Raw genomic sequence first — 14,298 nt, 5'->3', positions numbered from 1 at the left:
CAACATGGTTGGAATAGAATGATCAAGGAAGAGGAAAATAAGAGAGTAGTTTAGAGACATAGTGGAGAGCCAAGTTATATAGATTCTTATATTTTAAGAACTTTAAAATTTTACTCTGAGTAATATGGAGAGCCATTAGAAAGTTTTGAGCACAGCAGTCATGTGATCTGATCTATATTTTAACACAATAATGTGGCCTGAGAACAGACTGAAGAGGAAAGAAAAGTAGATGCACAGACACCAGTAGAACGTTATTACAGAAATCAGTCCTTACCTACACTGATTTCTGTAATAAACTCTTTTCCTTCCTGCATGAGTGTTTGGCTTTTAGATAACTTTTGGAGTTTGCTCTCCCACAAAACTGCTAATGTTGAAATGAAAACTGTGTTACTAGGGAACGTTGCTATGACAAAAATGATTCCAATTTGTAAACTGTATCAGAAGACTAGAACTATCTGGATAGAATCTTTAGATTTCCTTAAGTTGGATGATTTTTGTGATTGGCATGTCCTTTGTGGAGACCTTAAGTTATTGACTGTGATGTGAATAGAGATTTTTTCTCTTTGGGGGCATGGGGCTTCTCTGCCAAGTTCTCAACCTACCCAGTATGATTACTGTTTTCTTATACCTGAGCTATATCACAGGAAGAACTAAAGAAAATATGTCTAATTAACTATGTGAATGGCTACATGACCCCTGCAAAGGCTTCCAAGGAAGAGAAACACCTGATGCTGCCCTCCTGGCAAGTTTCCTTTGCTACATGCCTCTAGAAGAAGCTGATGCCAAGGGTTTTCAATGGTCGTCTTATGAGTATACATTTTAATTGGATCTAACAAAAGCTTCTGAAGGATGTTTCAGGAAAGAAGATAATAGTGGCTTGGATCAAAGAGGTAGTGGTTGAGGTAGTGGTTAAGCTAGTGAAAAGAGGTGAAATTATGAATAGATTTTAAGTTTTGCTGATGGATTCGATGTGAAGCATAGAAGTCAAGAGGCAGTAATGTCTCCAAGGTTTTTAATCTGAGGAAGTAGGGTAGAATTGGTATTAACTAGTATAAGAAAAACTGTGGGCAGAACACATTTGAGATATGAGATTAGAAGTTCAATTGTGAGCTCTTCAGCATCTTCCATTGACAGATAGCATATGAATCCATGTGACTGAAGATATTGCCAAGATAGTGAGTGTAGATTGAACAAACAAAGTCCAGCAACCTTGATTTAGGAAATTCCAATTTTATGACATCTGGCAGATGAGGAGGAACCAACAGAGGATATTGAGAAAGAGCACCCAGGGTATTAGGAAAAGCCGTAGAGTTTGTAAACTAGAATAAAACTGAAAAAAAAAAAAAGTTTTTCAACATGTTTAGGGTAATGTATTATGTCAAATCAAGTGATAAGTCAATGATACTGAAGTCTGAAAATTAAATTTGTATTTAGCCTGATAGAAGTCAATGGTGTTCATGACAAGAGAAGTTTCTGTGGGGTGGTCGGGATGAAAGCAGTAAAGTCATTGAAGAGTTTTGCTATGAAGGGGACCAGGAGAAACAGGTAGGAGCTGGAGGGAGCATGGGGACAGGAATTTTTTATTATATACATTTTTCTAAAATCAGAGAAATTATAGCATATATAAATGTTGTTGGGATTCATGTAGCAGAGGAAAATATTGATTTAGGAAAGAGGCAGGAAAATTGATGAAGCAATATCCTTGGCATTAATAGGTAGTATTGCTTGTACGAAATTGGAAAAGTTGGCTTTAGAATGGAGCACAGACAGGAGGGATCAGATAGAGGTAGGCAAATGGAAATTGTGGCGATTGTGGAAGTGTTCTGTTTGCTCCTAATTCTTCAGTTAAAAAAAAAAAAGGAAGCAAGAGTGAGGATGTTTGACAAGGTGTTGAAAGTTTGAGAAGAAGAGAGGATGTGAAAAGTAGAAATCTAGACAGTGAGGAGTAAATTGACCAGGAAAATGGACTCTTTTGAGTTTTGAGTAAAGTCATTTAAATAATTGCTCACCTCCATGTCCAGCTATATGGGAGCATGCATAGAATAGAGTAAGGGAAAAACTAGAATTACTCATATTTTGGGGCTTGTCGAAAGAATAGAAGTGGTATGTAAGGATATGATTAAAATGACAAACAATGAAATTCTAGCCATGTAAGAAGATAAATGAAGTCATTAGAGAGGTGGGGTAAGAGCAGGGGTGGTCAGTGCAAAATGGTTAGAATCAAGGGGTTATAATTATCAGTGGGATGGAAATTTCATTGGAATACTAGAATACTCAGCATACTAGAGCAAATGATATGGAAAATTTGAGATGTTGTATGTAGAGAGTGGGATGCTTGAAATCAAGATTTTGGAGGATGTTCAGTTGCTGGTAATGAAATGCAAAGAACATGATTATGAGAGCAAAATGGCTGAAGAAAGGTAGAGGGCAAGATCATTAAGGAATAGTTCATGGAAGTGACAGGTCAGGATGTTTCCAGAGATACTGAAATAATCAGGGACCGAAGCATGTGTAGGTTTTTTTTAAAATTTTTATTGGGCGGGGGGGTTAGGACAAAGTCTCATTCTGTCACCCAGCCTGGGGCACAGTGGCGTGATCTCAGCTCACCACAAACTCTACCATCCTGGTTCAAGCAATTCTCATGCCTCAGCCTCAGAGTAGCTAGGATTACAGGTGCCTGCCACCATGTCCAGCTAATTTTTGTATATTTAGTAGAGAGGGTGTTTCACCACGTTGGCCAGGCTGTTCTCAAACTCCTGACCTCAGGTGATCTACCCATCTTGGCCTCCCAAAGTGCTGGGATTACAGGTGTGAGCCATCACACCCAGTCTAAAATAATGTTTTTAAACCATTTTCTAAGACTATCTTGTGAAAAATGTTAAAATATGTTCAAATGGCAAAAATTCTATTAAATTACTCTTTTTATGTACCCATCAAAGAAAGAATTGATGTGGAGAGAAAAAATACACAGGAAAATTTAGGAAACTGGCCACAAATAATTTACTACTTAGAACCACTGACATGTTGTTCCACTTCCATTTTGCAGGTGGGCACCAAGTTTTAAGCTGATAAAATTTACCCTAATGATAAAACTGGTAGAGAGAAGATTAGATATTTGAACCTAGGTTTAAATAACATTAGCGCCTAAGGTCTTCCTACTCTGCAACACATCCACTTAAAATTAGTATTAACTATTTGTGTTTTTAAGAAACAACGCAATGTAAATAGAGTGCTATGGTGTAGCCCCAAATGTCAGAAATCAGATGGTTTTCAGTTTTCTATTGCTATGTACCACCCCTAAAACTTGGTAGCTTAATACAACAATGATGAATTAATACTTATTATTCTATGGGTTAAGTAGTTAGCCAAGAACCTCTGGGTGATTTATTTTGTTACTCCTGGCCAGGATCATTTACTCAGTGACATTCAACTGGTAGCTGGATCTGGCTGGATAGTCCAAGAAAACCTCACTTAAATACCTGGCTCCTTGATGTCCCTTTATGCTCCTTTATGTGACCTCTCACTCTCCCTCCATGTGGCTGTCTGACTTATGCTTCTTCACAGTATGCTGGTCTCAGTGTAGTCAGACTTCTTATCTGGCAGCTTTATTATATGGCAGCTGGCTTCCAAGAGACAGGAAGTAGAAGCTCCCTGTTGTTCTGGGACTGACACAGCATTGCTTCCGCCACATTTCTATTGACCAGAGCAAATAAAAAACCAGCCTAGTTTCAAGGGGAGAAGAAATACTATTCCTTGATGAGGAGTGGCATGCAAAAGACAGTGGGGAGGGGAAGGGATCCATGGTAGCTATCTTTGAAAATTATCACTGCATCGTCAATAACCATAAAAAAAACTCACCCTCCTTTATTAGCCAAAATACAATTTTAATGAATTAACTTGTTATTTGAGGCTTACCACATTCAGAAAGATTTTACAAAATACTGTGTCCAATATGAGATCATTTGACATTCTTATAAACTATTGGTGAGAGTTTAAACTCGAACAAACTTTCTGGGGGATAATTTGATGATAATCATTGAAAACTTTGCAAATATATTTATATTGCTTGACTAGAATTTTACCCTAAGGGATGTGATATATGAAACAATTTATCTATTAAGGTGTTTACTGTATTGCTAGTAGTGAATGACTGAGTATATTTTCAAGATCTCACAATAAAGGATTGTCAGATACGCACTGCCCAATATGGTAGTCACTAGTCACATGGGAATGTTTAAGTTTAACTGAACATTAATTAAAATTAACTAAAACTAAAAATTCAGGTCTTAAGTCATACTAACCACATTTCACATGTTCAATAGCCACATATGACTAGTATTTACCTTATTGAATAGATAATATTATAGAGCAATTCTGTCATTGTACAATGTTTTCTTGAACAGCACTGGACTGGGCAGACAGCCAGCATTAAATAGCTCATTGAACTATATGTTGCAGGACTCCACCCCAAAGATTCTAATGCTAGGTCTGATGTGTGGGACCTGAGGATATGAACTTTTAACAGGACCTACACTCATGCACACTGAGGTTTGAGATGATGAATTTTGGAGAGATGCTGATAACATAAGCTTTAATTTTATTTGAGCACACAATAAGTTTTAAAAAATCAACAGAAAGAGAAGATTGGTGGCAGTGGTTTTCAAGCAGTCTCATGGGAAACCCTAAATGTTTGATGAATAGCCTACACGTTATTTAGTAAGCAATGGATAAGGCTGCAAATTTATGAGTAGAAAAGTGATATGTTCGGAAATGGGAAGTTTAATTTGGCAATAGTTACTAGGCAGGACTGGTGTACAGAAATTGGAGGCGGGTAAGTTAACTGGGAGACTATTACTACATAGTTCAGGAAATGGAAAAATACAATTTTAAACTAATAAGGCAGGACAATAGCAGTGGAAATCAGGAGGTACATGGTAGAGATCCTTTAGAGATAAAATCTGCAACTTGGAAACTAAAATGAAATATGGAGCAGGTTAGGGGGTCTCCATTTCAAGCAACTTCTGAAGATAGAAATTAAAGCTCAATAACAAAGCTTTTGAAAAATAACTGCCATGTTTAAAAGGGAAAAGACTGTAAAGAAAATTATTTGTTACAGTTAAAGTGTTCTAATATTAAAACATTAAGTTTCAACGAGGCAGAATTACTAGAGTCGCTGGCCATGACTCATGATTTTAGTCATATAAGAAATAAGCTCACACTGAATAATGTGGAGAGTTTTTTCTGGTTGTCATACAAAATAGATATCATATAGGAAAGGTATTAGATGAATGGTCTAAAGATAATCATGAATAAAATATTTAATATCATATCAGTCAAGTTTTCTGATTCCTTACTCTTAGAAGTCTTCAGTATTTTCTTCCTAGTGTAATTAGTATTCTCTCTGTGTTGGTAAAAAGAACCATAAGCTTATATTTCATATACCTTTGCTAACTTTTAATAAAAACAATAATGTAATCAATTATTAATTAGAATAGAATATACAGAATGAATATATGAACTTGGTCTCATTAAAGCTCTTTATAAATGTATGATAATTGAATTCTAATAAGGAATAGAGTTGTGAAGATAAATTATATTTCATATGTAATGGTGGAGGAAAATATTTAAAATATTCTCAATCATTAAGCCACTTATAACGATATATAATTTGATGCAGTGTTTTTTAAATTACAAAACTATATAACTGTACGTTTGGTTATGTAAACATTTTAATCTCTTGTCTGTATTTATTAAAATGTATGCTGGCAAGAGTATCATTTAGTGGTGATAAAAAATATATTGATTTTCCGTAATATGCTGTAGCTGTTTGTACAACCATTTCATAAAACAGGGGCTATGACCTGGATCTTTATATTTAGCTCTTCTTTAAACATAAACACATACACACACACATGCACATGCACATGCACATGCACGCACGCACACACATATCCTCATATACATATATTTTACATATTTATATGCATATAAATATTTTACTAAATTACTTATAGTTAGCGTTTTTGTGACCTTTGTAACAAACACTTATAAAGACTGTTTATGTGTTTATGTAAACATAGAGCTACTTTAGTAACACATTTTGTGTTTACCATTATATTAAATGTATTATATTTTGTTATATAAGTTCATATACTCTAATAAATGTGCATAACTTTATATACTGTAGTTATTGTATATTCCATAGAGTATTATTAAACAGTTATATTGTGCTTATCATGTAGCTGACGTTGTTCTAGATACCTTAAATATAGTACATGCTCTGACTCCTCATATGACTCTGTGAGATTGGCACTATTTTTATTTCCATTGCATAGATAAAGAAACTGAGGCAAAGTAAGTTTAGGTAACTTGCTTAAGGTAGCATATCTAATAACTGGCAGAAGGTAGACCTGAATGTAGGAAGTCTGGCTTCTGAGAACATCCTCTAAAATACCATGACATCACAGAAAGTATATATAGTGTTTGTAACAGATATTACATCATCTATCAATGTGTGTATATATGTATGCATTTGCATATGATCCACTTTAATAACAAGTCCATATTGTTATCACTGATAATGTAAATTCACATTGAAGTCTCTTATTTTTGCTTCTGTGTGTGTGTGTATGTATATATGTAATCATGGAGGAAAATATTTAAAATGTTCTCAATTACTAAGCCACTTATGTTGATAAATTACATGTACACACACACACACACACACACACACACACACACACACACACACACACACATGAACTTAGAATGGAGTAAGTGTAATGTACCAAAAGAGGGGAGTCAACCAAGAGAAGTGTATGTGGCTGATTGTCCAGAGATCTAACACAGTGCCATTTCTTTACTAATTTATGAAGAGCTGGTGCTACTCAGTGTGCCCAAGCATGACCAAATTTTTGGTAAAGGAAAGACACCACTGTGAAAGACACTGAGCCTGAAATAAGAATCAGAATGCCAATTTATTAGTCTACCAGAATGTTCTCCATTCATCATAGAAACTTCTTTGCTGATGCCAAGATGTCATTTATGAAACCAAGGTAATTCTTCCTATTCAAAGATACTGTTTCTTCAAGTCTGGATGACTTCATATGACTCCTGGTTCTGGTATATAATATCAGGGAAAATGACTTCTCTGTGCCTCAGTTTCTTCATCTATAAATTATTTGTGAATTTGTAGCTAATTAATAGTTGTGATAAAATATAAAGAACATGTGTAACATAAATAGCAGCACTACTACTACTGATTATTATATTAGTGTTAAACGTTCAGATCAAACATTTACAAACTAAAGCCAAGCTAGAGATTTTGATTAAACATTTACATTTTATACAGGTTTCTCAGGCCTTCCTGCCTATATAAGTATACCATTTGTCCAAAAAATCAGTTCTGCAAAAGGAATTTGCTTCAGTAAAATGACTGCAATAATATATCCTAGATTTTGTTTCACATTTGAAAAATTTTGATGAATTGGCCATTCGGCAAACTGGCCTTTTGGTAATTTAGCCATTTTATGAACTGACTTTTAGTAAAAGTTCCATGCACAATTTTACCTAGATCTCCTTTTTGTGGTTGCCGTGCAAATTATATTTGCTAGTAAAGAAAGAAAGGGTATACTAAGTTTACCTTGCTCTCCATTACATGTGGACTTTGAACCTAATATGTAAATTTGCTATATTAGGATCTATCCTGTTTGCCAATGAAAAAATTTTATATGGCCCTTTCTTTTTACATTCTAAGATTTTTTCCTTGTTACATTTTTTGGTCATTTAGTTTTTAACCAAAACTTGTATTTCTATTTATGTTATATTTAATGATTAACTCTTTTAGAAGTTATTTACTATAAAATTCATTCTTTATACAGGCTAATTCCTAAACTGTACTGTCTTTAAATATATATATTTTACCTTTAAAAAGTTGATGTACATTGGGACATATTATTTCACTAGTCTTGAAATTCCTTGAAGGGAGAAATTATTCTATTATTTGTTATTTTAAACATCTATTAGTTTGTAACATACTTTTCTGAATTCCGTATAAACTTACTGGATAAACTCCAATTGACAGAGTAGATAAAATGGTTATTATTTAAATATATTATATTTAAAAATGCTTGATGATATTTTAAAACTATTTTCAGGATGAAAGTTCAATAGAAAGTGATGAATTTGACATGAGTGATTCAACACGGATGTCAGCTGTGAACTCTGATCTTAGCTCCAATCTTGAAGAGAGAATGCAAAGTCCCCAGACTCTTCATGGCCAGCAAGATGGTAAGCCTTTCAATTTGACTAAATAAGAAAAATACCACACACAAAAAATGAGTCAGAATGCATGAAAATGACAACTAACTCTTAACTCTTGTGTCAGTTTTTAAAATCTGCCTGTTTCTATGGGAACTTTTCTCTATGTATTCATATTATATTATCCACTTCACTATTTTTTAATACAAAACTTTGTTCAAAACCAAGGTGTTAGACTGATTTATCAGCAGATAATGGTTATAAAATTCAAGTGAATTCATGTTTTGCTCGCTGAACTTAAAATATGTGTTATATCAGTACAGTTTGGTTTTGGTGATAATATTTTCTAGCTTTGATTCCTTGGGCCATCAGTCTTCTGACTAAGCATTTAAATATGATCAAAATATTAATTTGGATGTTTTTCTTTTATGTAAAAGACAAGTTTCAATTAAGAATCACTAGATATTAAAAAAATTTTACCAGAACAATATTGCTGAGTAAGACAATATTTTGCTCTGATTTTGAGCTACTTTATTCAGTTGTTAAGAAAGGAAAGATCATGATCTCTTACTCCTGGGTTCATTAAAGATTTCTGAATCAGCCTATTGTTCTTGATAGGAAGAAAGCTAGATATGTAGAGAAAGTAGATGTCATAGAAACATTGTAAGTCTAATATTTTCAGACATCTTTGAAAGCTATCTTTGTATATTTTTGTCTTTGTAAGTACAAAATTATGTATACAAGTAAATGTAGCTTAATTCATAATTGCAGATAAGAGGATTATATATAGAAGGAAGTTGATTTTATTAAAAATTTGTTTATTATTTCTGTATTTAACAGGTTTACACGAACTTTTTGGTTGAATAGTTTTGTACTTGCATTTATAGATACTGAAAAAATCTTGGCTTTCTCTAACACTTGCTATTACAAACTGGTGGCAAAAGATTGCTATATTTCTAGCTGCTATTTGTGTCCTGTTTGTGTTGGCAAGGCTCAAGAAATCCCTAGTTTTAAGCATAAAAAAGTCCAAGAACAGAGAGGCTTTTCTTTTCCTCATTTCAGATGAATCTTAAAACATGCTGGTGTCCTTGTAAGCATGAGTTTTAAGAAAATGAGGAATGCATTGATTATCAGCAACTTTAAGATTATATCTTACTTGCTACATGCTAAAATAGCTATTATAGTAGAAATGTCATTTATTTGTAAATATTATAAGAATGAAGTTTTTCTGATTTAAATATAAATTTTCTCTTTTCTTCTAAAACATGAATAGGCATTCCTCAGATTTTGTGTTTTTTTAAATGGCAATTTTCTTAGAAATGCACATCACTCCATTAATTTACTTATGCCTTTAACTTATTTATCTCCTCATCATCATTAGTCTATAATTTTAGGGAATACAGATAACAGGGGATGTATAGAGAATGTAGAGGGTGTCTCTCATCATGCAAATTCATTGTTTTCTTGACTGGAGTTGCAAGCTGTGGATCTTTGGCTATGCCACAGATGCTGTGATATAAATCCATACTGATTTTAATCAAGTGCAGTGGAATAACTCCAAATACTACTTACTCTTAGGAAGAAACACTTTCTCATGATATATTGATGAGTGTTTCAAGGATAATCACCTATCTAGTTGTTTCTTCTTTAACCTAGGCCTAACCCTTGTCTTACATGTCAGATACTTTTTTTTCACATTTCTTGTTGAGTTTTCTCTTACAATGATCCCTCCTCTTTCTTTTGTATCAGAGGTTTTCCTCACTCTACTGGTTATTAGAATCTACATACAAACATGATTTGATAAATACCTTTTTCAAAAAGCCTCCATTGATTTTGTCTTCTTCCATTTGTGCTGCTATAACAAAATACCTGAGACTGGGTCATTTATAAAGAATAGACATTTATCTCTCACAGCTCTGGAGTCCAAGATCTAGGTGCCAGTAGGTTCAGTGTCTGAAAGACCTTGTTCTCTGCATTACAATAGTGCCTTATTGCTGAATCCTTCGGAGGGGAGAAACACCATATCCTTTCATGGTGGCAAGATCCAAAGAGGGATAAACTCCTGTCAAGCCCTTTTATAATCCTATTCATGAGATGAGACTGACACATCCTAAAGGCCACACCTCTTAATCCTGCTATGTTTGGGATTAAGTTTCAACATCAGTTTTGGATGGGACAAAAACATTCAACCATATCATATCCCATTGCCCCTCTTCATTCATTTTCCTATTTCTCTGCACCACCTCTGCAACAGACTTTACAGTAAAACTCTGAAAGAGTTGTCCCATTATTTCCACTCTACCCTTTTTGGCTTATCACAAACAGGCTTTTATCCTTGCCACCTGACTTCTCTTGTTCTTGTGAATATCACCAGCAGGCTTCTCATTGCTTAATTCATAGGTAAACCCTTAGTCCTCATCTCCCTCAACAATAATGTTTAAAGACAATGCTCCTTTTTCTTTTCTGGTGTGATTTCTGTCTCATTCATCTCTGTGGTCTCCTTTTCCATGTTTTATTTTATAGATGTCAGCATTCAGTCTTCAACTCTCTCTTCCTTACTCTCACTCTCTAGGACACCACATCTAATCATGTTGCTTTCTATACTATCTGTACCTGGATGAATCCCAAATTTACTTCTCCAAGCCCTGACATCTTTCCTGAGCTCAGGACTATCTCCCCTTACCTATTTCCTAATTGTTAATATTCTTCAGAAGACTTATCACTGTATGAAACTGCATTGTTTTTCTCACTTATTAACTCTTTCTCTTCTAGAATGCAAATACTAAATTAATATAGAGTCTTCACATGCATAATAGAGTCTTCACATGCTTACAGCTTTCCTTTCATTGGCTTTATTTGAGCTAGTTCTTACATGCTCCATCATATAAATGATTAAAATAGAACTTTTCACCATAATTATAAGTCATAAGTTTTACATATTTATCTTTTCTTCTGTCCTTTCTTCTGACAATGACACTCTCTTAGGTAACCCATATTGACAACCTACTATGTACATATTCACAACATTTTGTCATCAAATACCTAGAATTATATCATTTATGCTATTCTGTATCTTGATTTATTCATCTAACATTACCTTTCTTTTAGATCTCCCTGTATTCTTAAGTGTGTGTGTGTGTGTGTGTATCACAGTGAGAAAAAAAAAAAGCATGGAACCTGCCTTATATGACAACAATTTAAAGGAATATGTATCAAATTCAGCATTGGCACTATTGACACACAACTCTTTGCTGGAGAGGGATGTACTCTGCATTGCATAATGTTTAGCAGCTTCCTGGCCTCTACCTGCAACATGCTCATAGCTCCTCTGCTCCCAACTGTGACAAAAAAAAATATCTTCAGATGTTGTAAATGTCCCTTGCAGGACAAAATTACCCTAAGTTGAAAACAAATGGTATAGGTAGAGAATAAGGGTCTGCAAGACTCCAGTATGATGGGGATTGAAGAGACACAATGAAGAGATGTTGAGAATTAGGGCTGAACTAAAGTCTAGGAATCAGTGCCCAGCTGAATTTCTGCTATCTCAGAATAGTTCTCTAGTTACACTGTCCAACATAATAGTCACTCTCCACATTGTGGCTATTGAGTACTTGAAATATAACTAGTGTGACTGAGGAACTATTGTAATTTAATTTTAATTCAAATTTAAATAGCTGCATTTTACTGGTGGCTACTGTGTCAGACAATGTAGATCTAGATCATTGTTTTATTTTGACTGGGCAGTTAAACTCTATTATCTACAGTCATTGGTTGAATGTGTCTGAAGTCTGGAAAAACTGTAGAAGAAACTCCTATTTTAACAGTTGACTGAAACCCTAGCTTAATATTTTGAAAATCTAAACAATACAAATTTTTTAAGTTAAATTATAATGTTCTATTTTCTTTAATATTAGGGTGATTCACTTAAGATTTTACTTAGAGAAATTAAAGTACGACATTGTGGTTTTTATGAATCCTTTCCAATAGTTATAACAGGCAGGTATAAGAATGTCCTTATTAGGCACCATATAAAATGAAGAGTAAAATAACATTTTTTTTCAATTTTCATTTCACTAAGGTTATAGAAAATTTGCAAGGTATTCATAAAAAAAAAAAACAAGGGAAAAGAGAGCTATCAGATGTGCATTGTTCGGGAAATGTATATCCATATATATATATATATATACACACACTGGGAAAAGGAGAAAAAGAAGGAAAATATTTTCCTCAGGCTAGATAATTAGATAAAGGTCAAGAAGACATAAACCTGAATGAAGAATTTGTAATGAGAAGAATACTTCAAGATTAATGTATAATATTCTGCTTTTTTTTTTTTGCCTTTTTTTAGGTTCATAATACTTCCTTAACTCAGTAAAAACATAAAAGTAAAAAATACATAGAAACTGAATCTTTGCATAGCAAATATTTTATTCTCATTTTTGGTTTTAAGGAAACTATGTTGAGCTATTTAAATTTTTTTACAGACCTAAAAGAATGTTTTTAAGTTAAAATCATTTAAAGATTATATATACAGCTGCTTGACTCATGAAACCATGAGTAAAAGCACAACACCTTGAAGTTGTTGTGGAATATAAGGAGCTTATTATAAAGGAAGCTCTGCTGTGCAATGGCTGCGGTTCACAGAATTTCAAAAAGCATCTCGGGGCCTAACAGCTAAAGGCATCCTTCAAATAGCAATTTGTAAGCGTTCTTCTTGTTCTGTCATCCATTTAAATGGATTAGAAACAGAAATTTTGTCACTTGAAATTCTGTGTTTAAATCTCAGATCCTAGAAATTTATGGCAGCATGGATTAACTCAAAAAAGTATTCCCTTTCCTAAATCAATTATTTACTTTATTATGAATTTGTACCTTCTAAAACAGCTGATGTTCATTTCTTGTCTGGACTTATTTTTAAAAAGATATCTGGCAACAGAAAAGTGTCAGATTTAGAAGCAGACTTCAGTTCAAAATAAGTGTTTCCCTTCATCTTAGAGGATACTTTTCTAAGAACCATTTTAGTCGCTTTTCTGAGTTAACACATTAATGTAAACTATTGATATTTTGTAAGGGAATGTTTGTGCTTTTTTGAGCACAAATAATTAGAAAGATTATTAGATATTAGCAATAGATTTATGTGTTTTTCAATTGGAACGAATTATATATATTTCTGCATTTTTGAAAAAGATAATAGGAATCCAAAGGAATGTTGTGGCATACCCTTAAATTTACTATATGTCAGCTTAATCAGCTATGAAAGTAAGGGATTACAATTTTTAAAATATATATTTCTTTTTACACCTTATTTTCTATGATTTTGGTCATAACATCACAGAATAAATTGCTCTTGGGAGAGCATGGTCAATGTCCCTTTATTATCATATGTCAATTTACTCAATGGAGTAACAGACATTTTTTAACATTTTTTTTGCAGTGTTTAATACTTCATTGTTCAGTCAATGACTTGTTTATATATTGAAGTCTTTAACAAGCAGTGTAAGCAATGTCTGTGTGCCAAGCAAAGGGATGTGGTAGTATCTAGACACAATAAAAGAGGGAGAAGGACTTGGAAATTAACAGTTCTCTCTCTCCCTCGCTCTCTAGGGTAATGTCTCTTTCACCCAGGTTGGAGTGCATTGACACCAGTCATGGCTCACTGTGTTCATGCCTGGCTAATTCTTAAATTGTTTTTGTAGAGATGGGGGTCTTACTGTGTTGTTCAAGCTGGTCTCAAACTCTTGGGCTCAAATGATACTCCCACCTTAGCCTCCTAAAATGTTGGAATTACCAGTGTGAGCCACACTGCCTGGCCAACAGTTCTCTTAAAGAGATATTTGGGAGGTGGAGGCAGGAGAATCACTTGAACCAGGGAGTTGGAGGTTGCAGTGAGCCGAGATTGTGCCACTACATTCCAGCCTGGGAGACATAGTGAGACTCTGTCTCAAAAAAAAAAAAAAAAAGTTAAGAACCATAATAATAGGTGGAATAAAACAGTCTTAGATTCTAAAGGGGTGAATCCCCAAGCAGGCTGGAGCCAGT

At 34.0% G+C, this 14,298-nt stretch overlaps 1 protein-coding gene across 11 annotated transcripts in view; it reads left to right on the top strand.

Moving 5' to 3' along the window:
• Positions 1-14,298, top strand: part of NOL4 (nucleolar protein 4) — a 372,161-nt gene that overhangs the window by 111,672 nt on the left and 246,191 nt on the right. For 10 of the 11 annotated variants that reach the window (XM_017507140.2, XM_017507139.2, XM_037730927.1 and 7 more), the window contains one exon: positions 8,157-8,289. In XM_017507140.2, coding sequence (XP_017362629.1) covers positions 8,157-8,289 — 133 coding nt within the window. Of the gene's footprint in view, positions 1-143; positions 811-8,156; positions 8,290-14,298 lie in introns of those variants that run through there. The other variant, XM_017507143.2, reaches the window with a different exon arrangement.

The sequence above is a fragment of the Cebus imitator genome, unplaced genomic scaffold, assembly GCF_001604975.1.
Source record: "Cebus imitator isolate Cc_AM_T3 unplaced genomic scaffold, Cebus_imitator-1.0 Scaffold369, whole genome shotgun sequence".
NCBI classification, from domain to species: domain Eukaryota; kingdom Metazoa; phylum Chordata; class Mammalia; order Primates; family Cebidae; genus Cebus; species Cebus imitator.
This window is presented reverse-complemented; position numbering and strand designations above follow the sequence as displayed.